General features: G+C 38.3%; 2 protein-coding genes across 3 annotated transcripts in view; one reads left to right on the plus strand and one right to left on the minus strand.

Moving 5' to 3' along the window:
* Positions 1-12,252, minus strand: part of PTCD3 (pentatricopeptide repeat domain 3) — a 34,250-nt gene extending 21,998 nt beyond the window's left edge. The window contains exons 1-11 of the mRNA XM_058183407.1: positions 12,111-12,252; positions 10,545-10,594; positions 10,169-10,202; positions 9,050-9,095; positions 8,440-8,508; positions 7,568-7,672; positions 5,864-5,987; positions 4,091-4,194; positions 3,752-3,816; positions 2,192-2,279; positions 2,047-2,107 (exon numbers count right to left, since the gene is read on the minus strand). Coding sequence (XP_058039390.1) covers positions 2,047-2,107; positions 2,192-2,279; positions 3,752-3,816; positions 4,091-4,194; positions 5,864-5,987; positions 7,568-7,672; positions 8,440-8,508; positions 9,050-9,095; positions 10,169-10,202; positions 10,545-10,594; positions 12,111-12,217 — 853 coding nt within the window. The 5' untranslated portion in view covers positions 12,218-12,252. The remainder of the gene's footprint in view (positions 1-2,046; positions 2,108-2,191; positions 2,280-3,751; positions 3,817-4,090; positions 4,195-5,863; positions 5,988-7,567; positions 7,673-8,439; positions 8,509-9,049; positions 9,096-10,168; positions 10,203-10,544; positions 10,595-12,110) is intronic.
* Positions 12,253-12,284: 32 nt separating this feature from the next.
* POLR1A (RNA polymerase I subunit A) overlaps positions 12,285-27,230 on the plus strand; it is a 53,751-nt gene continuing 38,805 nt past the window's right edge. For both annotated transcript variants that reach the window (XM_058183398.1, XM_058183399.1), the window contains exons 1-10: positions 12,285-12,460; positions 18,884-19,088; positions 19,296-19,445; positions 19,532-19,639; positions 20,327-20,412; positions 20,536-20,645; positions 22,153-22,239; positions 24,448-24,550; positions 24,652-24,814; positions 25,153-25,326. In XM_058183398.1, the coding sequence (XP_058039381.1) occupies positions 12,387-12,460; positions 18,884-19,088; positions 19,296-19,445; positions 19,532-19,639; positions 20,327-20,412; positions 20,536-20,645; positions 22,153-22,239; positions 24,448-24,550; positions 24,652-24,814; positions 25,153-25,326 (1,260 nt within the window). In that variant the 5' untranslated portion in view covers positions 12,285-12,386. The remainder of the gene's footprint in view (positions 12,461-18,883; positions 19,089-19,295; positions 19,446-19,531; positions 19,640-20,326; positions 20,413-20,535; positions 20,646-22,152; positions 22,240-24,447; positions 24,551-24,651; positions 24,815-25,152; positions 25,327-27,230) is intronic.

The raw sequence follows: 27,230 nt of genomic DNA on the forward strand, positions 1-27,230 counted from the left end.
TTGTATTAAGACCACAAGCAGTATTGCCATGTAATCAATTTTATCTTTCTTCTCCCCTCACTTATTTGTCATATTTGTAGTTGATCATCTATAAATCATCTATAAATGTGTGACCATCTCACATAGTGGCAATAAGGTCTCCTATTAAAACAAACCAATTAAAACAATGAACAGTTAAAAAGCGGGAGAATATCACATATATCACACCCAACACATTACCAGGTATCCCCAATTTGTTGAAAAAACAACAATCATGTTTTAAGGCAGCGGTTCTCAACCTGTGGGTCGGGACCCCTTTGGGGGTCAAATGACAATTTGTCAGGGGTCGCTTAAGACCATCGGAAATATGGGAAGTATACTTGCGAGTCAAAGAATCGTGCTCCAATGGTTGACTTCACAAGCCAGCTGCAGGCTCTTCAAATCGCTAGCCGAATTCGGCTTCAGGCGCAATGAATTAAAAAAGAGAGAAATCTTTGCTCTGATGTCTCCCTGTCAAGCCAGCTGCAATCACTCCCAATCACTAGCCTAATCTGGCTTCAGGCGCGATAAACTTAATAGGGGAGGAGTCTCCGCTTTAATGCCTCCGTCCTCAAGGCAATCACAAGCAATTCAGATTGCTAGCCAATACAGCTTCAGGCGCGATAAATTCAAAACAAAAATAATTTTACAGTTGGGGTTGCCACATCGTGGGGAATTGTATTAAAGGGGTCGCCACATTGTGGGGAATTGTATTAAAGGGGTCGCAGCACTATAAAGGTTGAGAACCACTGGTTTAAGGGCTTTCTGAAAGGCCATGAGTGTTGGGGCTAACATCACCTCAGGAGGCTTGTTGTTCCAGAGGCTCATCTTTCTGCCCACTCTCAATCCCCAAAGCTGATTCAGAAAGATACTATGATCAATGTTAATAAAAGCTATTGAGAGGTCAAGCATAGCCTGGATAGATGCACTACTCCTACCCTATTCTCCCCAGAGATTATTCAAATCAACCAAACCAATGCTGCCCCTTCCCATCTGAATCCTCACTCAAAGAACCCAGTTAAACTGCTTCATTCAGCGTCTGTATCAGGTGGCCAAACTCATAGTCATAAGGACCCCGTCTGCTTCTTCAGGCCTAACAGGTTCAAACTACTTTCAGTTAAGACATCTCCACCAGACCTGCACCAAGGCTGGCATCTAACTGGGAATGAATTTGATTTTGTTTAACAGATGCTCTGAAAATTCTTCTGCTTGGCCTTGAAGATAAACATTTACAGGTTACAGTTGCCTGGAAGATCTTAAGTCTGAGTCTGAAACAAGGCTGCTGAATGCAATCTGAAGATGAAATAGAGCAGAGAAATACTATTGCTTTGCTGCTTTTTGACACAACTCAGGCCTAAACGGACTGACCTGTGTTGGTGAAGTTCATTCTTTGTGGATATCTAGATGTTTCTTCTCTCATTCAGTTCCCTTATTTCCTTTGTAAATCAGACAGCAATGGGATCCCCAGGAGGGGATTCCTCTCATTCCAAACAGCAACTAAGACATGCAGTAAACCCTCAGGAAAAAATCCGAGTTCTCTGTGGAATCCTTGCAGGTTCATTAGTTGCCAGTTTCTTGTTACCACTGCTGACAAGACTGGCTCTTTGCAAGGCAGCTATTGACTACCTGAGGCCTTCTTCCCAAAATCTTAAGGAAAAGAGAGGTGGAACACAGGAGGGCAGGGGCCAGGAGTGCTAGGGGTCAAAAGGGCAGAGAAAGGAGGAAATAGGATGGGTGGTGTTAGTGAGCACCTTACATTCCATAACTTTGGAGACTGAGCCTAAGTACCATTGCTAAGCACTATCGTAACTTCAAAGAATTGTTTGAATTGTCATTAAGTGAGGACTATCTGTGCTATCAAACTCTATCATTTAATATAGCATTTATCATTTTCATACAAACCAAAGCTACAAAACTACTCGCAAAGAGTGCAGTAATTATACTGTAGAAGGACCAATTCTGTATGCACAGCTTATTTCTAGCTTTTCTTATTGGCACATTTTTAATGCAATAGTATCCAAAGCTTACCTTTAAGATTTTTATTCACCAAATCAGCATACATGTTAAAAGCTTTTTGGCACTCTCCATGCTGTAATGACAAAAATGTATAAAATATCAATATATTGACTTGAAGGAAAAAAGAGAAGCAAATTTTTAAAGATTACAACTGTACCTTCACCATTCCTCTGACCATTGTACAATAGGAATGTGCATTTTTTTCTGGCATTAGGTGAAATATTCTCTCAGCATTGTTGTTTTCCCTAGAATTTAGAAAAGATAACATACTAACTGACAATAACAGATGTTCTCTAATATGTGGTTATAAAATGTACTATGATCTGTTCATGCCTATCTGCCTATTATATAATCACTATATATTTAAGCATGGCACATATACAGTTTTTTTTCCAAGATATAAAATCTTTGTGTATGAACATGCATTCCATTCATATTTTTGACAAACTGCATAGGTAACATACAATAACTAATTTGGTAGTGTATTTTTTCACACACAAGAGCATATAAGATTATTTTTGTTACTACATTTGTATCTCACTTTTGTTCTGGGATTTAACATAAAGCCAATTTGGTGTAGTGGTTAAGATGCTGGTCTAGAAACCAGGACCTTGAGATTTCTAATCCCTCTTGGAAATGAAAACTGGCTGGATGACTTTAGGCTGGTCACTCTCTGACAGCCCACTCCACTTCACAGCATTAATTGTGGGGAAAATAGGAGGAATAAGGAATATTAGGCATGTTCATTGCCTTGAGTTATTTATAAAGTAACAAAGGCAGGATAAAAATATAATAAACATAAATTAAATCTTTTAGATCAAGAGTCCCCAACCTTTTTTGGTTTTGCCAGGGGGGGTGGAGACTGGTTTTGCACATGCAACCTAAATTCCATGCATGCACACATGAAGCTTTGGCCACTTGCCTGCTGCTTTGGCAGCCCAGTTCCCAATGGGCTGGGGCCTGGGTAGCTGGTCTGCTGGTTGGGGACCCATTTTACATAACTTGTCCAAAGATTTGCAGATGCTCACAAACTGTAATGGTATATGCAAGGGTCCCCAACCCCCAGGCTGCGGCTCACTACCAGACCGGGCCTTGCGAGTTATGGGCAAATGTGCATGAAGCTCCATTCTCTACTTGCACACCACCACGAGCGCCCTCTGCTCAAGCTAATGGAACTTCACACAAGCGCAAGCGCCCTTCACTCACACATGAAGCTCCATGTGCCTGCCACCCACATGTACACACTCCAGGCCAGGCTGCCAAGGTGGAAAGGTTGGGACAGCTATATGGGATATGGGAAAGACCTTGAGAAAGAGGGTGCAGAGATGCTGCCTAGGGAACAATCAGATAACAGAGGGCATGGCCTGCAACTGGATAGTGAGTGGAGCAAGTGGCTCAGAAGGGACTCTCCCTAGTTTCTTGAGCTATAAAGGGGATGGTAGGAAATATACTTTCATATTTGCAAGACTGATGTCAGCGAGATCGATCAGACAGGAAGCACAATCAAGTAAACTAGTTCTACTTTATTGTAAAGCTACATTAACCAAATCTTGCAAGTCTGAAAATACAAATCATTACGCAAAGGTTTTTTAAAGCTACTTTTTATATAGCATTTATTTGTTTGAATAGGCTACTTAATATATAAGAAAAATCCTGGGTTTCCAATTAAAATACATACAAATGTACCCCAAAGCATTTCTGCTAGTATATTTCATACCTCCATGTAACTTGTTGGGATTTAGAAGAGTTCCTTGCAAACTGTCTTCTTGGCGGAGTTTCTTCCTGTATAAGAATTTCAAGTGTTAAGCCTTCTAGCACATGCATATATATGTCTCTCTCTTAAACTAGGTGTTTAAAATACCTTTATACAAAGTTCAAGGTCCCACCAAACAAACAAGCTATTTCTAGTTCTCTATTTAGACTTATTATGAAAAATTAGGACTACAAGGCTGGCTCCTAGCTCTCTTTCACAGCAATGAGAAATATCAAAAGTACTGTTTGTGTTTTATACATAGCAGGTATAGCCTTATTTGAAAAACCATCCATCCTCATTTACTTGTTTCTCTAAACTGCTATCATTCTTCTGATCCGATTCTGTATCTCCATAGAAACATAGAAGATCTAGAAGACTGTTCGAGGTCTCCAGAGGTATACTTGTTCCTGCAAATGCAAAAAATATGAAATATAAATCATAGCAGTGGAATTAGCTGATATATAAACGTATCAATAAATTATTAAACTTGAAATATCATAACAAAAAGAATAGGTTGTTTGATGACTAATTGCAATTATGGTACCATGGTTTTGGAATGCTGACATTTAGCACTATTTTCCCCTCCAAAGGGGAGAGGTGAGATTGTGATTGTTGAAGTGGAGCAGTCCTGTCACATCTCATTTAATGACTGCTTTGTTCAATAACTGAAATTCTATGCCTACTTATGGTTGTAAGTGAAGGACTACCTGCAACAAGAAAAGCTTTATAGAATAAGAAAACTATGCAAATTTTTAATCTGAAGAATATGCATGTAATTATCCTTCATAGTATGCAGATATAATTTTTTCCCAAAAGATTAACTTAAAAAAAGCCTAGCAAGCAAATTAAGGACATGTTTAAAGGACTTTATTTATGTATGTTGTCCTATCACAAGGTAAATAAGAAAATACAGACCAAAATATAGTTCTTGATTTACGAACGCAACTGAACCCAACATTTCTGTTGCTAAGTGAGATAGTTGTTAGGAGAGTTTTGCAACTTTTGCAACTAAAAAACTCCATTATTATTATTAAGTGAATCACTGCAATTGTTAAGTTAGTAAAAGGTTGTTAAATTAATCTGGCTTAACACAATTATTTTAGGAAGACTGATCATTCTGTTGTGAAAATGGACATTATAGGTGCAAATAAAGGCCAAACTAAACAGGCCCGAAACTAGTATACCAAAGATAATGCAATAAACATTATTTTATGCTATACCTAATGACCCGGTTGATATAAATTGCTGTTTCTCCTGTTTTATTATAGATTTTATATTTAAGAAGTAAATATTGTAAGGTTTTAAGTTTTGATTTTGTTATAAGCAGCCTGAATTTTAATAACATTACATATAAAGTAATATGGTCGCAAATGTGCACAAAATAATTCAAATTATTTTTTATTTAATTAACTGATAATTTTTTTATTAAATCAAATTATATAAATTTGCCAGTTGGGTTGCCTTGTCTTGTCTATTTTGTCAGCATAAATATTTTGCACTTTCCACAAACGTAATGATGGCCAATATCTGCACATACTGCAATAACCCTGCTGGTCTTTAAATACTTTAGTATAAATCTTAAAAAAAAAAATCAATAGAATTTGTTTCTATTATTAAAATTGAATAAAATTTCAGAACAGCTTTGACTACATAATACCTGTGTTTTCCTCAAAATAAGACCCTGCCTTATATTTTTTTGAACCCCGAAATAAGCACTGGGCCTTATTTTCGGAGAGGTCCTATTATTTTGGGATGCGTGAAGCAAGACGGGGCTCCTCTTGCAGTCTTACCCGATTTCCAGCTCTGTCTCCCTAACCCTAACCAGAGGAAATGGCGGGGACCGGCTGCAGATGCTTTTAAATATTTTCGGGAAGGGTTTATTTTTAGCGCATGTACTCAAAAGCCCGATTGGGCTTATGATCCGGGGAGGTCTTATTTTGTGGGAAACAGGGTACTTATCATTATTTCATAAGCATTTACTAATGAGTTAAATTTTGTAAGTTAAATCTTGACAAATTTAAAACAGCTTATACCCACCCAAATCTGTTTATTGTAACTGCTGGTTTAGGCTAGTACCTGCTTGTAGAAGCTGATCATACATATTCACAGATGCTTTTACTTTTCTTAGCTGAATTAGATTTTTTAATGCAACCTCACTCACTTCTTCAAGTTGCAAGTCCAACTTTTTTGGCATAAGACTCTAAAGGGAACAACACAATACAATTAGGATCAAATGTTCTACAAAGATATCACTGTGAATTTAGCAACCTGCAAGGAAGCTGTTATGTCTAAGTATTTTATCATTCTAAAATCTATTATCTTTTTTCATTGAAAAGCAGGAGGATGAGTTTCAGACTGGCAGCAGCAGCATGAAATTTATACTTCCTTAATTTTGATGGATGCATGTCTTGAAAATAGCAATAATTGTAGGAACAAACCTCCTCACTGGGCCTGGGACTTAGGCTCTCCGCCTTAAACAATTAGGATATTTAAAAATAGTAGATTGTATAAGCAGAAGTCTCAGTTTTCTAAAAATCTTAGTCACAAACATATCTATGTACTACAGTGATTTTAATTTTACCGTGACCCTTTCCATTGGAATGTCATGCTCCAATATGTAGTCATACTGAAAATTAAATTGAATGTTGCCATTTCAAACATAACTATTAAGAATACATTAAAAATAAATTTACTAAATTTGATATTAAACCACTTTGTTCTTAAGTGGCTCTCTCTCAGTTACTTGAATCCTAATGTGCTCCACTACTAAGGAATTCCAGTAAATCAAACCTTGAACGGCAATGACAGAATTCTGTGCATGACCAAACTCAGGTAGAAATCCACATGCAGACCTTTATTCTGACAAGAACAGTGAAGCAGGATTAGCTCTCTGCTATCTTATACATATTAGATGTACTGACTTAATATTATGACTTTCTCCTGCTCGCATGGCACAACAGACTAAGAATATCATGCTTTGGGGCAAAAGCACCTGGACTTCACCTGAACACAGTTACTGTATCTGTTTGGTGTTTACTTCTGATCTACCTGTATCAAACTTCACCCTAACCCCAGTCAGAACCAGTATCATTGCAGATATCCTCCATCCTGCCCTGAAGAGTTAAAATATGCAAATCGCTATTTGTGGCAGCTAGACCCAGCAAGTTCATGATTATTTAAGCACAGAAGAAAAAGATTGCAGATTTAAACCCTGTGGTTTCCATATATAATGTGCTGATTTGTTAGGTTTTACAGCAGGTATTGTTCATTATTAAGATTTCTTATGTTTGTGGTAAAAGTGACCTTGCCCTTCAAATCTTATCCTTGATTCTTCCACTAGTGATTCTTTAGTACTTTCTGAATTTCTATGGAGAGACTAACTGCTACGCCCTGAATGTTTTCACAATAATGCCAGATTATGCATTCTTAAATGTAAATGTGCATAGGCAGCACAACGTAAAATTATAGTAAGTCAAACAATAATGTATATGTAGCAAAGACAGAACAGGTAGAATACAAGGATGGGCTTAAATATCTGTATCATAGTACACAACAAAGGACTGTGCCAAAGCAGAGAAATTATGAATCTAATTCAAGTTAAATTATTTAAGTGTATAGTATTCAATCATTAATCTTAATAATGAACAATATTATCAGCACATTATATATATAGAAACCACAGGGATTAATTGAAGAAGCAATGTTGTTCGTTGCATATGAAATCTATGATTGTATGTAATAAATGTGAATAATGTATTACATAAAGAGTGCAAAGATTACCTGAATGTGAGGTTCAGCATAGTCTTTCTCAAAAAGTTCAGGATGTGTGTTAATAACAAATTGGGCTGCCTTTTGTCCTGATGCTTTTGACACGGAAAAGAAATGCTGTGAAAAGAATATATCTGTGTTACTTTGGAAAAAAATAATATATAACGCATCCTATTCATCATACAAATAGTTGTTGACTTTCAAGCACACTGAAACCAGAATTTTTGTTTGGCTGCATTTGCTATGAGACACACCTGCTATTGCTATCTTTTTTGTCACAATTACGAAAATCACAGCAGTTAAGTTAATCATGCAGTCATTAACAGAATCCAGCTTCCCATATTGACTTTGCTTGTTGAAAAATGGCTAGGATGATAGCAAACAGTGATCATGTAACCCTGGAATCCTACAACTACAATAAATGTATGCCAGTTGCCAAGCATCTGAATTATGATCACATGGCCATGAGGCTGCTACGATGGTCATAAGTGCAAGTATAAATCCCAAGTATATGATAACCAAATCCCAGGCTCCAACGTAGTCCCAAGTAGAGGACTACATGTAACCCCTATAAGCAAATACATTTTTCTTATTAACTTTAAGTAAGGCTGTCTACTAAATATCTAATTTTTTAATTTTTTTTCTTAGTTTATAATATGTGAAGTTTAGTAAGCAGTTCTGCGTACAACACAATGGAAGAGATAATGTAGCTTTTCCTCTTCCAACTGAGCCTCAATTATTAGATTATCAGTGTGTAAAACAATTTAGAATGCCAAAAGTCTACTAGAACTAATGGAAGTCTATACTCTTCAATACATACAAATAGCAAAAATTAGGAAAAAGCATTGTTTTGTGGCAAATAAAGTTTCAGAAAAGTCACTTACATGCTCTGAAGAATTTCTGGGGATAAGATAAGGATCATCTTGAAACGTATAGGGAACAGCTGTAATATCCTATAAGGAGGAAGAAAAAGAATTTAATGTATAGATTCTGCTCAAATGAACAGTAAATCATCTTTCTGCTGTACTGATATTAAATTTATCAAATAATTTTAAGATTGGCAAGCTCTTTTATTAAGAAAAACTCACGACTCTACTCCTTACTATTACTATATATTTGTAAAAGAAGCCTTGATAAGAGAGAAAAGTGTTTTAGGATAATCAGCAATATGAATTAATCGTCTGTAAAACATTCAGGCAGATTTTTTTCAGAAGGAAACTGCAGCTATCAAAAATTAATAGTCTGTAAACAACATCTTCATGATAATGTTTATCACAGAAGAAAAAAACAGTTTTTTCCAACACTGAACACAGTATTATATTTGAAACATTTAGCTGAAATATCATAGTTTCCTCCATTCATATAAAGGAATACAAGTAACATGAAATAATATTAAATGCAACATATGATACAGATAAAAATATATTTTGCAATCTCTAGGGTATTTCATATCAAAAAAGGACTAGTAACACAATGAAGCTTTGTAGTACTTACCCTGTTTACAGTTAACGCAAGTGCCTGAAGAACTGCTGATTTATCCCTAATTTTAAGCAAAATTGTTAAAGTTTAAATTTGCAGTATTATTTTTAATTTGTATATTGATTTCAACAGAAACTATGGTATAATTTACTGAACAAAAATTCAAGGATACAGAGATCTAAAACAATGCTTCAGAACCCCACATATTCAATTGTCAATAATCAAGCTTGAATGAATGAGCTTTTATTTAAATTTATTATTTAACAGTTAAATTTATTTGCCACCTACATGGGGCTACTTTAGGCAGTTTGCAATAATAAAAAGGAAAACAATGAAAGGAGATGAACAGAAATAAAATAGGAGGATAAGAAAGGAAGACAAATCAGATGTAAAATAGAATCCATAAAATAAACAATAAAAAAGGAACACAAGAATACAACAATATGATAATCAATACATCAAAAAGATGGATGGGTCACCAGCAGACAGCAAGGTTGGGAGGCAGAGTATGCCATCAATCCAACAGCCACCTCCAGTGTGGAACTCCCCCTTTGTGCAAATAAGTGGTAGTTTCTTAATTAATTAAAACTATCTTGTGTAGTGCAGACATTTTACTTTAGAAGTTAGGTTTATGTACTTAGGCCATAGCTGTACTAGACATACTATGCCAGAAGAATGATAGTTGCATTTATAGTAGATATGTTTGACAAGGCCTGGCTTTGGTAACATGCATGACTCACATTTTATTTTGAACTGGTACTACTTTACGGAGAAAACTGCAAGAAGATATCATGTTATTTTAGAACATGATAATCCGAAAACCAAATATCCATATATAGTTTAAAACTGCACATGTTAAGCATTTGGGATAGCATCTAGGAACGTTTTTCCTATAATAAACAGATATCCGAAAGCAATAAATTATGTAACAAAAATTTTTATGAACTTCAACTGATCCAGCATATGCAATAGATTCCTGATGGCTTATGGGAAATTACACAATCATTTCACAAAGGCTCTGTAAAGCTGCATACTATTAGTTATGTTTACGGCTTATGGTTATTTTAAAATTATTATAAGCTGCCATAGAAGAATAGTAATACAGTTCCTGGGACAAAAAAGAATTTAACTTACCAGGTTTTTTTCCTTGGAAGGAAAATAGTTTCTTCTGCAATTATGAAAGGCAAAAACAACTATAACTAACTTATTAAACTGTATACATTTGGAAAATGTTTAACTATTAAAATTTTAATTCTGAATGGAATTACCATCATTAAACTGGACTATTTTAAAACAACAATTTTAAATAAGTGTTGTCTGTATCAGAAGCAAATTTTGCCAGATAAAGAAGCTGTCCTATCTAAGATCAATTTATTCAGAAACAAATCCAGGGTCTTCAAGTTTATTTTCAAATATCGACTATACGGCATACATTAATTGAAATGATAAATTTATCATTTGCAAATATGCGTTTTAATGGTACATGCATGAACACAACAAAATATTATACCTGTCAGGATGGGGGATTTTTCCGGAAGGGTTGCATTTTCTGAATAGTGCCTAAGAAAAATATATATATATATATATATGGATAAATGAATATATACATGTGTGTTTATATATATATTTTTAACCAAACCCTCTTGAATATACAGCATTTTGGGATACTATATATTCATTATACTTCCTATTTTTCCTACACCAATAATGTTGTGAGGTAGATTGAGCTGAGAGAGAATGATTGCCCACAGTCTCCCAGCTGACTTTCTTTCCTAAAATGGACAAGAACTGGACCTCTTGGTTTGTAAGCAAACACTGTAACCAATATCCCAAACTGACATATTCATTGGAAAATCAAATATAATATACTATTGCAAGATTGCTTCTTTTTCAAGTTTCAATATTCACAAATACACTTTAAAGCAATCTTACAACGTTTACCCATGGTTCATTGGCTAAACAATACATTATATTATAAAGCATAATTCTTGAAATAGAGATTAAGTCTGTGCAACATCTTAAGTTAAAATCAAAGCATATATGAATCCAATCTATTTCTGAAAAACTGTATCTCAAAATAGAAAGCAAGCAAAATTTTGGCTTTTTTGAGATAGGTCTTTATAATTTATCCAAGCACTTCTAGCAAGTAATGGTTTCATCTAATATTCTCCAATCATTGATCAGACAATCATTGATTATTAGAAAATCAGGGAACATAGAAAGATCTCTCTCAGGTGGCATATGTACTAGTTATTCTCAGTTACCCAATATTAGGAAGTGTGTTTTAAGTAAAATTATTTAACCTTTTGTTAAATGCAATAATCAAGATTAAAGCATCTCAAATATAAAGTTGTTTAGTCTATGTTTGAATAGACTGACCTATGGGACTCATCAGTTCTCTGACTAAATCGTTCTTATTGTGGGGAAGCACTTCTTAACATTCAGGCATAATTATTTACAACAGGCAGTGAAATGCTATAAAAGGATATAGAAACTGAATAAATAAAAGGTCATAACGATTTATGCACACCCAAGAACCACTGAGCAGAGTTTTTAAGAGCTCTTTTTGTTATAATTTTTAATGCGAAGAGGGGAAATTTATTGACTATATGGGCAGTAACAGTACTTAATATTAATTATAATCGTATTTACTGCGTGCCATTTTTGTTCTCTGCATTGTAATTTTTTAAAAAAGAACTAAAGTATGGCCAGAAAAAAAAACCACGTTTGTTTTAGAGCGAAGTTAAATAAATCTTAGGCTAGAACTTTCTGACTCCGTTCCCTTGGGTCACGTTGTCGTTCATGAGACGTTGGTCGTTCAAAACGCCTAGAAAGCTTCAGATCGCCTGCTTTTAAACTAATATAGCGGGACGCTTAAAATATAATTACGACTAAATGCCAATCTTAAGAACGATTTGCCGTCCAGCCTCGAGTCCGGGCATCCCAAGATGACCAAAGGGATGCAATCCGATTCATTCTATTCCTGCTGCAACCTGGTATACAGTTACTTTCAGCGCCTGAGCTTTCCGAGTCATTCACGGGACTCCTTGCCTCGCGTCGAGGCAACCCAACGTACCTCTCACCCGCTTCCCTAAAAGAGGCAGATGCTCCCGAAACGACGAGTCTTCTCTGCAACAAGTCTCGGGCGGGAAACGGACACAGCCGCAACCTCCACGCCGCCATGACGGAACTGCCCGCCTGCTTGCTGACACGCGGAAGGGACCGGAAGCGGAAGCTGTTGCCCGCAACGCCTCCGAGCTCGCACGCTGCGAGCACGCGAGGGGGGAATCCCTTGCAGTCTTGCTTGGCGACCATCTGGGCGGCGTCGCGCGAGATCCGGACGGTCGCAGTCATGGCTGCAAAGGAGGTGCCGTGGAGGCGCCTGACGGGGTTGTCTTTTGGGATGTATACGGATGCAGAGATACGGTAAATTCGGGCGGCAGGAAGGCGACAGGTCCCTTCAGGCAGCGACCAGACGCTCGTTTCCCCGGGGAATCCGCCCACGTTGGGGAATTTAGTTAATGTGGCCGCGTGTCGTATCTGTCGGCGTTTGTCGAAATGCTACTTGCTTTTCTGACAAACCCGGCTGTGATCCTCAGGTTTTTTACATTAGAGTTTTCGCCTTTCAGTCTTAAGAGAGAATTTCAGTCTTCTCCAGTGTGGTGCCCCCACTCATTGTATGTTGATTTACAGCGGTAAATACCCAATTTTTTTTACCACCGGTTCTGTAGGCGTGGCAGGGCAAAGTCTCCATTCCCTCCCCACTCCAGAGGAAGGATACTGCAAAATCTCCATTCCCACCCCACTCCTGGGGCCGACCAGAGGTGGTATTTGCCAGTTCTCCGAACTGCTCAAAATTTCTGCTACTGGCTCTCCAGAACCTGTCAGAACTTCCTGGATTTCACCCCTGGTTTACAGTTCCTATTAATATTAGATACCTAATGCGAATTATTAGGTGTTAGGTGGCATTCTGTGGATAAAGTGCAACATAAATATCAGAAAATGCTGGGGAGTCCCTCGGTTCCTTCTGTAGAGGAAGGTTTTTAGTTCGACCATAAAAGAGTTTATTATTTATTTATTTAATTTTGTCATAACAATATACACAAGCATCACAGAAAAAGATTATATAATATATAAACATATATATGAAGAGAAACAAGGAAGTATAAGCATATATATATATAGGAAAAGAAACAATAGGACAGGAACGGTAGGCAACGTTTGTGCTCTTATGCACGCCCCTTAAAGTCCTCTTAGGAATGGGGTGAGGTCAACAGTAGATAGTTTTTGGCTAAAGCTTTTGGGGTTATGAGAAGAGACCACCGAGTCAGGTAATGCATTCCAAGCACAGATAACTGTTACAGAAGTCATATTTTCTGCAATCCAAATTGGAGCGGTTGACATTAAGTTTAAATCTATTGGTAGCTCTTGTATTATTGAAGTTGAAGCTGAAGTAGTCATTAACAGGAAGAACATTACAATAGGTGATTCTATGAGTTAAACCCAGGTCCTGTCGAAGGTGATGGAGTTCCAAGTTTTCAAAATCTAGGATTTCAAGTCTGGTGGGATAAGATATTTTGTTGGTTACGGAGGAGTGGAGAACTCTTCTTGTAAAATATTTCTGGATTGTTCAATTGTATTGATGTCAGAAATGTGGTATGGGTTCCAGACAGGCGAGCTGTAATCAAGAATTGGCCTAGCAAATGTTTTATATGCTCTGGTCAGTAGTGTGGTGTTTTTGGAAAAGAAGCTATGTAAGATTAGGTTAACAACTCTTAGAGCCTTTTTTACTATGTAGTTGCAGTGGGCTTTTGGCACTTAGATCATTTGATATGAAAACTCCAAGGTCTTTGACAGGGTAGGGGGTCATCTGTAACGTAAGGTCCATGAAGCATGTACTTTGTGTTTGGATTCTTTTTTCCAATATGTAAGACTGAGCATTTGCTGGTTGAGATTTATAGTTGCCAAATTTTAGACCAAGCAGTTAGATGATCAAGGTCTTTTTGAATGGTAGATGTATTGTCGGTGGTTTGACATTGTCAGCAAAGAGAACACAGTTACTTGAGATATGGTCACAAAGATCATTTATGTAAAGTATAAAGAGAATTGGTCCAAGAACGCTACCTTGAAGAATGCCACTCTTGACAGGAACAGGATTTGATAGAGCATTACCAATTTTAACCACTTGTTTATTTTATTTATTTATTTTATTAGATTTATAAACCGCCCTTCTCCCGAAGGACTCAGGGCGGTGTACAGCCAAAATAAAAAGAAACAATGTACAGTTAAAATAAAATTAAAAAACTTATTATACAGTGTGGCCGAAATTAAAATAGTTAAGAATCTAAAAACCCCAATTAAAACCAGAGAGAAGTTTAAAATTTAAAACTAAACAATTTAAGAAAGCCCCGCACGAACAAACAGATATGTTTTCAGTTCGCGGCGGAAGGTCCGAAGGTCAGGTATTTGACGTAAACCAGGGGGAAGTTCATTCCAAAGAGTGGGGGCCCCCACAGAGAAGGATCTTCCCCTGGGGGCCGCCAGCCGACATTGTCTGGCGGACGGCACCCTGAGAAGGCCCTCTCTGTGCGAGCGTACGGGTCGGTGGGAGGCATGCGGTAACAGAAGGCGGTCCCGTAAGTACCCAGGTCCCAAGCCATGGAGCGCTTTAAAGGTGGTAACCAGAACCTTGAAATGCACCCGGAAGGCAACAGGAAGCCAGTGCAGTCTGCGCAGGAGAGGTGTCACATGGGAGCAACGTGAGACTCTCTCTATCACCCGCGCAGCTGTATTCTGGACCAACTGAAGCCTCCGAGTGCATCTCAAGGGGAGCCCCATGTAGAGAGCATTGCAATAATCCAGGCGGGAGGTAACAAGAGCATGAGTGACTGTGCATAGGGCATCCCGATCAAGGAAGGGGCGCAACTGGTGCACCAGGCGAACCTGGTGAAAAGCCCTCCTGGAGACGGCCGCCAAATGATCTTCAAATGACAGCCGTGCATCCAGGAGAACACCCAGGTTGCGCACTCCCTCCTTTGGGGCCAATAACTGCTTTCAACAGCCAGCTGCGGCTGCAGCTGACTGTATCGGGGTGCCGGCATCCACAGCCACTCCGTCTTGGAGGGATTGAGCTTGAGCCTGTTCCTTCCCATCCAGACCCGTACGGCTTTCAAACACCGGGACAACACTTCAACAGCTTCGTTGGGGTGGCCCGGGGTGGAAAAGTACAGCTGAGTATCATCAGCGTACAGTTGATATCTCACCCCAAAGCCACTGATGGTCTCACCCAATGGCTTCATATAGATGTTGAACAGGAGGGGCGAGAGAATCGACCCCTGCGGCACCCCACAAGTGAGGTGTCTTGCGGCCGACCTCTGCCCCCCTGTCAACACCGTCTGCGACCGGTCGGAGAGATAGGGGGAGAACCACCGATAAACGGTGCCTCCCACTCCCAACCCCTCCAACCGGCGCAGCAGGATACCATGGTCGATGGTATTGAAAACCGCTGAGAGGTCTAATAGGACCAGGGCAGAGGAATAACCCCTGTCTCTGGCCCTCCAGAGATCATCCACCAACACGACCAAAGCTGTCTCCGTGCTGTATCCGAGTCAGAAACCAGACTGGAATAGGTCTAGATAGAACTTGTTGTCTGTTAGACAGAAAAGCAGATATCTAATTGTGAAGGGGTCCTGAAATGCCATAGGATTTTAGTTTTAGGAGAAGTTTATCATGTACTATTGAGTCAAGACTGAGTGTATCAGTCTTTTGCATCAGTGGTTGGAACATAAACCTGGACAATTACTAAACTAAAGGGCCATTTGTAAAGTTCAATTGATATTCAGTCATTGAATATCACGACATGTTTACTGGACCCGTGCCCTTCCTGGCTGGTACTGGCCACTCAGGCGGTGACACGAGGCTGGCTCCAGAGGATTATCAACGCTTCTTTGTTGGAAGGGGTTTTCCCTGCCGCCTTGAAAGAGGTGGTGGTGAGACCCCTCCTTAAGAAGCCCTCCCTGGACCCAGCTATTTTGGGTAATTATCGTCCAGTCTCCAACCTTCGCTTTGTTGCGAAGGTTGTAGAGAGTGCCGTGGCGCGACAGCTACCCCAATACCTGGATGAAGACGTCTATCTAGACCCGTTCCAGTCTGGCTTCCGACCCGGATACAGCACGGAGACAGCTTTGGTCGCATTGGTGGATGATCTCTGGAGGGCTAGGGACAGGGGTTATTCCTCTGCCCTGGTCCTATTAGACCTCTCAGCGGCGTTCGATACCATCGACCATGGTATCTTGCTGCACCGGTTGGGGGATTGGGAGTGGGAGGCACCGTATATCGGTGGTTCTCCTCCTATCTCTCCGACCGTCGCAGACGGTGTTGACAGGGGGCAGAGGTCGACCGCGAGGGGCCTCACTTGTGGGGTCCTCAGGGTCGATTCTCTCGCCTGCTGTTCAACATCTACATGAAGCCGCTGGGTGAGATCATCAGTGGTTTCGGGTGAGATACCAGCAGTACGCTGATGACACCCAGCTGTATTTTTCCACCCCGGCCACCCCAATGAAGTTGTTGAAGTGCTGTCCCGGTGTTTGGAGGCCGTACGGGTCTGGATGGGGAGAAACAGGCTCAAGCTTAATCCCTCCAAGACGGAGTGGCTGTGGATGCCGGCATCCCGATTCAGTCAGCTGCAGCCGCAGCTGGCTGTTGGAGGCGAGTTATTGGCCCCAAAGGATAGGGTGCGCAACTTAGGTGTCCTCCTGGATGATCGGCTGTCGTTTGAAGATCATCTGACGGCCGTCTCCAGGAGGGCCTTCCACCAGGTTCGCCTGGTTCGGCAGTTGCGCCCCTTCCTTGATCGGGATGCCTTATGCACAGTCACTCATGCGCTCGTTACCTCTCGCTTGGATTACTGTAATGCTCTCTACATGGGGCTCCCCTTGAAGTGCACTCGGAGGCTTCAGTTAGTCCAGAATGCAGCTGCGTGGGTGATAGAGGGAGCTATGCGCAGCTCCCATGTAACACCACTCCTGCGCAGACTGCACTGGCTGCCTGTGGCCTTCCGAGTGCACTTTAAGGTGTTGGTTACGACCTTTAAAGCGCTCCATGGCTTAGGACCTGGGTACTTACGGGACCGCCTGCTGTTAAAACATGCCTCCCACCGACCCGTACGCTCCCATAGAGAGGGACTTCTCAGGGTGCCGTCCGCCAAACAATGTCGGCTGGCGGCTCCCAGGGGAAGGGCCTTCTCTGTGGGGGCCCCCACACTCTGGAACGAGCTTCCCCCGGGTCTACGTCAAATACCTGACCTTCGGACATTCCATCGCGAACTGAAGACACATCTCTTTATTCGCGCGGGGCTGGCTTAAATTGGATTTTTAATGTGAAATTTTATTAATTTTTAAACGGGGTTTTTAGTTTACGGTAATTTTAATTTCAGGCTAATTTTAAATAAGTTTTTTAAATGGTATTTTAACCTGTATATTTGAATTGCTGGTTTTATCTTGCCTGTATACCGCCCTGAGTCCTTCGGGAGAAGGGCGGTATAAAAATAAAATAAAATAAATAAATAAATAAATAAATAAATTGACTGACTGCACCAAATTATTTCCTTGTTTTATCTTTTTATGAAATCAGTGCTGTTGCTTCTTTCTTTTTCATGTACTAAGTACCATAATTAACTATAATCTTTTGATTAAAGTGCCCAATTCCAGTCCATTTCAGTTGCTGGTACTAAAATGTCAGTTGATTCATTTTATTTTATTTTCTGGATGTTCTGGATCTATGTTCAACTTTCACACATTCATGCTTCTTACATTATAGTCCTATTCCTAATTTTGTTTTTACAACTTTAGATTTTCTTGCATCAAACATCAGCATCTAGATATCATATAGGTTTTAATCTACTCATAACATAAATACCATTAATATTCCAAAAGATTTTCAGATCTTCCTCAATAGCATGTTGAGCCCCAGCTGATCCAAGGGGCTCATAATGCAGCACAACCTCATGAATTATTGTACCATTATCCATGTGGTTTTCTTGGTAAAAATAGGATTACACTGATTAATTTGGTCACCTCTGTCTTAAGATTTATGTCTATCTGGATGATAAAGGCCATCTGGAAAGAGAGATGCTTTTTGGTCCGTGTGGTATATGCTGCTTTGGGGCACTTCTTTGAAGAAGTGGTGATATACGCCTCCTCAAGAAACCTTCACTAGACCCAAATGTTCTGGATCTAATTGCAAACCTTTCCCTTCCAGTGAATGTTGTTGAGAGGTGTTTGGGTTATAGACCTGGAAGATATGGATTATCTGTTCTAAACTCTTTTCAATCTAGTTTCAGACTGGTGCATACTACAGGACTCAGATTGCATCATAGTTAGTAAGAGGTTTATGTGTCTTCAGATAGTGTCAAGCAATTCTGATTAAAATGTGTAAAGAGGATATTAAAATGTATACTATCTAGCAATCCAGTTAAGCTGTTTTGAATCTGTTGAATTTGACTTGGTTTTCTGTGCATCAAAACATAATATTTTTTTCTTAGTATATGCGTTGACCTAATAGTCATATACCCAGTTATAGGATAGTCCTATGCAACAAATCCCCTGTAAATGTTCTGTAATGTACAAGTTTGCAAAATATAATACTTCCTTTTCTTTAAGTAGTTAAAAAAGAGCAGATATCTCAGACAATTGCTGTTCTGGATGAATAGTTTCTGAGTTCATAATGAAAGCTGTGAACTTCTAGGAAATTAATACATGTTGAACTCTTTATATTGTGAAATGTAATTATTGATTTTAAAATGTCCATGGCACTATCTTTGCTTCCCCCCCGCTTTGTTTTCACTTTTAGGAAACTGAGTGTAAAATCTATAACCAATCCTCTTTTTCTTGATAATGCGGGTACTCCATCCCCAAATGGACTATATGATTTGGCTTTGGGTCCGCTTGACAACAAGGAAGTTTGTGTTACTTGCCTGCAAGACTTCAACAATTGTCCTGGTCATCTAGGTCACATAGAACTACCCCTCACTGTTTATAATCCTCTCTTTTTTGATGTAAGTATATTAAGCCATAGTTAAGTCATATGTGGGTATCAGTGAATTAATCATTGCATTCAAAATTTGAAAATTGAAGAGTTCATAATTAATAATATATAGTAATAATTTTTCCATTCTGTTGTAATATTATAACAAAATAATATTGGCACGGTATTAAACCCATGTGAATTAGCAGGATAATAAAGCAACTGTTTTAATTTTCAGAAATTATTCCTTCTGATGCGAGGTTCCTGTTTGAATTGTTGCCATCTAACATGTCCACGAGCTGCAATTCATTTATTATTAAATCAGCTAAAGCTACTAGAAATAGGATTGATTCAAGAGGTCCATGATCTTGAAGCGATCCTGAATAGGGTAAATTTTATTTTGCTTAATCTGTTTTGACAGTATTTCATATTTATATGAATATGAATATATTTGTAATGTCATAATTCTCTCAGTTTTTAGATGAAAGCTCAGATGCAATTGGTACTGAAATTGAAGAAATGTTAAGTTGCCACACAAAGGTTATGCTTCAAAATAATCAACTTAGAGACTACAGTGCACATGTAAGTGAGAAGAATCAATATGTAATGCAATTATTTACACTGCTTTTAATGAACAGCTTCCTCCAATTTCCCATTAATTTGTAAGTCAGTGGTTCTTTGTGGAAATTTCATTCTGTCTTAACGTGTGACATTTTTATTTCATAGTTTGAGGCCAAGCTGTTATTTCTAATTTCATCTGTTGCAAAAGTATAATTCAGAATAATTCTAGGCTGCTCAGAAAAGAAAACAGGGTTTTCTGTCTTCAGGCAGGAAAATACTGGATTCATTCTTCCTATTATCTTTAACATTTGTGAGGATCACTGCCTAGTTAATGGATGTAGGTGGCATATGTTGGTTTGCTAGATAATATTTAGACTAGAAGTCCTAGCTAATAGGAAGAATGAATCCATAATTTTCCTGGCTATGAACAATTTATTGGAGATAAAGCCTATGTGAGACTAAATGGAAAGCTTTGTGAATGCTTCAACACTGAATAGAAAGTAAGTGATGAAGGCCTGCTGTTCTCTTTAATGTATTCATGGATAAATACAACAAATTCTTGTGGTGACATTGGAGGTTTCTTAACTCACTATAGAGTGAAATTTTAAATTAAGGTTGTTCTTGTTAATGCTCACAATCAATTATATTTAAATTTGTGTTTCATTTACATAATAATTTCTAGAACTTTGCTTTTCATTCTTGGTGTAGGTAAAAAATGTATGTGAATGTAGAAGTAAACTTATCTCTCAATTTTGGAAATTTCACATGACTTCAAAGAAATGTCCAAACTGCAAGTAAGTTTTTTTCTTTTTCTAGGCATTTTTATTCTTCCTCTCTTCCTCCCAAGTTTAAACACCATTAGGATTTGTCCTCATGTTGGGTTAATGTTTCTGTTTTTTTCCCCCTCCATCTTCAAGAGCAGGAAGATCACTTATTCGCAAAGAACATAACAGCAAGCTCACTGTAACTTATCCCACTGTCGTATCTCAGAAGTCAGGCAAACAGACAATAGTGGAGGAAGTAGCAAGTATGTGTATTTTGTTGTATATTACACACACATAGATCACAAAAGTTGTTACTGAGAAATATTTTTGTCACACCAGAACAGTTATAGAATATGCCATGTAGATGTAGGTACAACTTTTAGACTACTTTCTGTATCTAGGTTAAAAATTAATTGAAAGTTACGGACACTTTAATAAAAGGTGAATTTATAAATTATTTCAAGAGACAATTTATCTGGTGTTTCTCAAATTTAAGAGTGAGAGGACACATTAACTTTAGTGGAATTAAAGCTAGTCCCAAATCCTATAGATTTCCAGTCTTCACTAAAATTAGCCTGAGTGGGTTTTCTCACTTATAAGCCATATTTGAATTGAATTGGATACTTTATGTGGCCAAGTGTGATTAGCCAATTGAATACTTTATTTGGCCACGTCTGGTACAGAAACTGTAAATAATAACACTGCAGCCGTACTATATGATAAATACATATAGACAACAAAGATGCCTGTGAGAATTAGGTGTTCAGCAGAGTGATGGCTCAACAGAAAAAGCTATCCCTGTGTCTCGTTGTTTTGGTCTGCAAAGCTCTGTAGCAGCATCCTGAGAGTAGGAACTGAAAGAGTTTATGTGCAGGATGTGAGGGGTCTGCAAATATCTTCTCAGCCTTCCTGACCTGTGAAATATAATGTCTTCTGCAATTGCCTAGTTGCAGTTGTTCTTTGCACTCTTAATTATCCTTTGGAATCTATCTGACCTGTTTGCTATACCAGACAGATAGGTACAAACTATCTAGTTTGGTATAGCAACCAAACAGGATAGGTACAACCTGTGGTTTCACAAACCACAGTGACTGATGTCATATTTCACTACCAAAGCAAGCACCCTAAGCAGCATAATGTCTGAAATAGCCAAATCTTTTTTTTTTTTTTGTTTACATTTATATCCCGCCCTTCTCCGGAGACTCAGGGCGGCTTACAGTGTGTAAGGCAATAGTCTATATACAATTCTATTTGTATATTTACAAAGTCAACTTATTGCCCCCCCAACAATCTGGGTCCTCATTTTACCTACCTTATAAAGGATGGAAGGCTGAGTCAACCTTGGACCTGGTGGGACTAGAACCTGCAGTAATTGCAGGCAGCTGTGTTTTAATAACAGGCTTCTTACAGCCTGAGCCACACCGCGGCCCTTAAATCTTAATCCATCCAACAATTATTCATCAATTTAGAAGCTTTTCTATATAAGGCAAGTACATTTAACTGTCTTTGCAAATCATGTGAACCCAAAATGTGAATTATTCAGTTTTTATTTGACACAGTATATGAACCATACTCTTTGGACTATCGTGATGCTCAAATCTACACAACTGTCATTTATTCACAAATAAATAAATCACAATAAATTGAAAATGTGGTGTAATATAAGATGGCAGTTGTCTTCTGATTGAAAATACCTGGAGAAAAGTAAATGCAGAAATTGTTTCAAGTACCTTGTGATGTCAAAACATAACATTAATTCAAACTTCTTAGCTGTAGATGAAACTCAGCTGGGAAAACGGGGCTACATGACACCTTTGACTGCCAAAGAACACATTGAAGCTTTGTGGAAGAATGAGGGTAAGTGAATAAAACTGCTTGCTGCTCTTATGAATTAATACCTCTTTTTAATTCAGGAAAAAAAAATGCTGAAAGCTATGGTATGGCTGATCTATTTTACTTTAGTAACTTTACATGCTACTGTAACTACCAAATGCATAATTCTGAGTGGCTTATAGATTTCATCAAATAATAATAAAAGTAAAAGTAAAATATAATGGTATAAACATAAAATGACAATAAAATAACTTTATAACCAGCAACATCCCATTCCCTAGGAATAATCATAGCAACACTGACATCAGAGAATCTAAAATGACTCAGTCAGCCATAAGTGCCCACTGAAAATGTCAGGTCTTAATGGCTTAGGGAAAAGCTAACAGGATCAGAGCGTGTCTGATATTGGGACAATGGGATGGTGATTTGGAAATAATGAACTGTAATCTCTGCAAATGACATTTCTTAAGGGAAGCAACCTTAAGGGATACAATCTTAGAGGGAAACTTCCCTCATTCCAATACAGACAGATACCGTATTTTTTGGTGTATAAGACTCACCAGAGTATAAGATGCACCTTAATTTTGGGGGAGGGAAAAAAAGAAAAAAAGAATTCTACCTCTGCCCATTGGCCTGATGCAATTCGCAGAGCCAAAGTTTCAGGCGGTGGCCAGTTTCCCTCCAATATGTTTTGGTGAACCAGCGAGGAAAGCATTTTCAGGTGGCAGCACCAGCCACTTTTTGGATTCGGGGAGGAAAGCGCTTTGCATAGCGTAGCAGGGAATGGGGTGGGGGTGGGGTTGATCGGTCATTTGAAGCTGCACCCTGATAAAATCTCCACCGTCAAGCGGGTCTTGGACGACGTGGCTGACTACTTCTACAAGAGAAACGGGGGAGGACCCAGGCTGACAGGTGGGGGGGCACCTTCCTGGAGGACACCGACTTTGGCTCTTTCCTCAGTGAAAGCCCTCTGCAAGGACTGCATGGAGGAGAGGTGCCGGGTGCTGTGGCTGAAGAGCCAACTTAGCGAATACTACAAAGCTGTCTGCAACCTCATCAAAACAGCTTGATGATGGATATCTTATCCAGGGCAGCCTGGGGGGGGCAGGGGGGCAGAGGGCCAAAGCATCAGCACCCCCAGTTTCTCCGCTTCTCCTCTTCCAACACCAACCACGGTTAAGAGCGTGCATCTTCCCTCTCCCCTTCAAACGACCTATCATCTCCCACTCCCATTTCCTACTATGCTATTCAAAGCACTTTCCTCCCCGAATCCAAAAGCACACCGTTTGTACCAGCACTGAGTTATTCTACAGGTAGAATACATCTATGAAATCTGTAATTGGGCCTATGCAAATACAAAACTGAACTCTTAATTATCACAACTACAATTTAGTGGATTTTTTTTTCAGCTGAGATCATTGAAATAAATGAGAGCTATGCAAACATGTTGAGTACAATTCTTGCAAAAATTCTACACACAGATTTCTCTGTGGTTCAAAACTGGACTATATTTAGAAGTCTTACTAAAAGATTAATGAAATTAATAATCTTAGTTTCACATGAATATTTGACATGAATATTTAAGTGACATGAATATTTAAGAAACTCTAGGTAGTCCTTGATTTATACCCACAATTGAGCCCAAAACTTCTGTGACATTTGTTAAATGAATTTTGTCCCATTTTATGACCTTTCTTGCCACAGTTGTTAAGTGAATCATTGCAGTTGTTAAGTTAGTAACACAATTGTTAAGTAATTCTGGCTTCCCCTTTGACTTTGTTGGTTAGAATTTCAAATGATAACATGACCCCGGAATACCACAACTGTCAGAAATATAAGTCAATTGCCAAGCGCTGGAATATTGATGGTGGCCCTGGGGATGCTGCAGTGGTCATAAGTGTGAAAAAGGGTCATAAGACACTTTTCAGTGCCATTGTAACTTTGAAAGGTCACTAAATGAACTCTTAAAAGCCGAGGACTACCTCTACATCCAGAAATGTTATATATGAATTTTGTATGTTTGACTTATATTTTATTTTTAAAAATTCATTCAAACTTTAGCCAGCAAATAAAACAGAAATAAAAAAGAGAAAAGAGAATCTAAATAGATACACCCAAATAAGTATGTATAGTAACATTTGACTTCTGACATGTAAATCAAATAAAAAGTTATTAGAGAAATACAGCAGTGATAGGTTACATCTTGGTTATTTCAGTTCTTTCCATTTTCAGGGTTTTTCCTTTGCAAGCTTTTCTCTGGGATGGCAGTCACTGATGATTCAACTTTCAATCCTGAAATGTTTTTCTTAAATAAACTTGTTGTACCACCTTCCAGGTAATACTATTATTTTGCATTTTTATTATAACAGTTATATTTATGATGCTCAGTTTACTGAGAATATTTTCTAAGGATAACCAGTGCAATCTGATCTATAGATATCGTCCTGTGAATTGTGTTGGAGATCAGATGTTTGCAAATGGCCAAACAGTGAACTTACAAGCTGTTATGAAGGATGCCCTCCTTATTCGGAAGCTTCTGGCTTTCATTGCTCAAGAACAAAGTCACTCATTACTGACAGAAAATGGAAATCTTAAGACGGTAAGATTGCTTTAGTACTTCATAATGGAAAAAATAAAGCTATTTAGTTGAAGTTACCTTGTAAAATTTTTAGACTTTAGCCAGCCTTCTGAATATTTAAAAAGTAACAATTTATTCCAAACACTGATAATGAAGTTTGGTCTTTACTTTTTCATCTTTAAGCAAAAAAATCTTGCTGAAATTCTTCAGACATTGTTCGCACTCTTCTTTTTGTAAAGTCAAGGCTACAAATCCTTCTCCCTCTTTTTTTAACTAAGCTTTCTCTCTCTTCCCCTCTCTGTGTAAAGTATTTTTAAACTGGATTTTTCTTGTTAAAATTTCAATGTTCTGTTCTACAGATGATAGACCAGCCCTTGGAATCTCTAGACCATTCTGTCTTGGCAACAATTCCTGGACAGACTACTGCAGATAAGCTTTATAACAGTTGGATTCGTCTTCAAAGCCATGTTAATATTTTGTTTGACAGTGACATGGATAAACTAATATCTGAAAAATATCCTGGTGTAAGACAGGTGAGATTTCTGAAGGTGTTTAAAATTATTGATGAAGGAAAAATATGAAGTATTTTGAACATACCTATACAGTATATTATTTGCATTTGCATATTACCCTTTAGAAAACTACTTACAAGGTTGTTCATATTAGTTTAGAAACGTACAATACAGCAAATGCATAATGTAATGAACAAATTATGTTAGGAAAAAAAAGGACATAACATAACATAACATAACATAACATAAAAACAGAGTTGGAAGGGACCTTGGAGGTCTTCTAGTCCAACCCCCTGCCCAGTCAGGAAACCCTACACCATTTCAGACAAATGGTTATCCAACATTTTCTTAAAAATTTCCAGTGTTGGGAATTGTTGTTGTTCTGCAGGCAAGTTGTTCCACTTATTGATTGTTCTGACTGTCAGGAAATTTCTCCTTTGTTCTAAGTTGCTTTTCTCCTTGATTAGTTTCCACCCATTGCTTCTTGTTCTACTCAGGTGCTTTGGCGAATAGCTTGACTCCCTCTTCTTTGTGACAGCCCCTGAGATATTGGAACACTGCTATCATGTCTCCCCTAGTCCTTCTTTTCATTAAATTAGACATACCGAGTTCCTGCAACCATTCTTCATATGTTTTAGCCTCCAGTCCCCTAATCATCTTTGTTGCTCTTCTCTGCACTCTTTATAGAGTCTCAACATCTTTTTTTACATCGTGTTAAATTAATTAACATAGAATTTTTAAATGACAATTATGGAATTGAATAATTATCAGAAGGTTCAACCGGCAGAATTTTTGTTAGTGTAGCACTAACATTACTAAGAGAAAATGTTCTCTTAGTAATCATAATCAACTACATTTTTGTAGTTTCTCTAATCCTAATCATATAAAAGTATCTGAAGTATTGCCTTTTGTACTGAGATGAGATGAATAGATTGATTTGGGATCTAGTCTTGTTTCAGATATCCAAATACAAGCCATTCAAGTATTTAATTATCAAGTATTTTGAAGTTAGAAATTGAATCTAAACCTAATGATATAGATATAGTTTTAGTATCTAATCCCAGTTAAAATGTCATAATGTATTCTCAATTCATTATGAGTTACAGACTTCAAAAATGTTTCCATATGCAGTACGTTACAGTAGTTGATTTGGGATGGTTCCGAAATATAGGTCCCTATTGCCAAGCTTTTTTCTAACTGAGAATAACTACAATTATCACACCACCCAAATATCACATAAAGCAACCTATGACAGATGACTTACACCAGGATTTCTAATGGTAAGATTGGAGTCTAGAGAAGGAATGGATGAACCTTTTGGCCCAAAGGTCACATTTGTTACTCTGTTTCCCCGAAAATAAGACATTCCCTGATAATAAGCCCAATCGGGCTTTTGAGCACATGCACTAAAATAAGCCCTCCCGGAAAATATTTAAACACATGCGCAGCGGGTCCCCACCATTTCCTCTGGTTAGGGTTAGGGAGACGGAGCTGGAAATCAGGTAAGACAGCAAGAGGAGCCCCATATTACTCCACGTGCCCCAAAATAATAAGACCTCCCCGAAAATAAGGCCAAGAGCTTATTTCGGGGTTCAAAAAAAACAAGACAGGGAGCTGCATTTATTCAGGAAGGGAAAAGTAAGAAAACATCCTCTCTGGTGATCTGATTTTTATATTAGCTGGCTAATGGGAAAGGCAAGAGAGTGCTTTTCTTGTAACTAAACTGATTGAAGATTAAATTTTTCATTTCTTGCAAGAGAAAGCCAACAGTTTATTTCTGCTTTTCAACTAATCAAAGGAAAAAGTTGGAGATTGCTTCTGACCCGCAGAAGTCACATCTTTGGCATCCAAAAGACATGTCAATTTTCTGATGAAAAGACATTCCAAGCAGAGCACACTGAATAGCCACAGAATTTCTGACAATC

Source organism: Ahaetulla prasina, chromosome 4, assembly GCF_028640845.1.
Source record: "Ahaetulla prasina isolate Xishuangbanna chromosome 4, ASM2864084v1, whole genome shotgun sequence".
Taxonomy (NCBI): domain Eukaryota; kingdom Metazoa; phylum Chordata; class Lepidosauria; order Squamata; family Colubridae; genus Ahaetulla; species Ahaetulla prasina.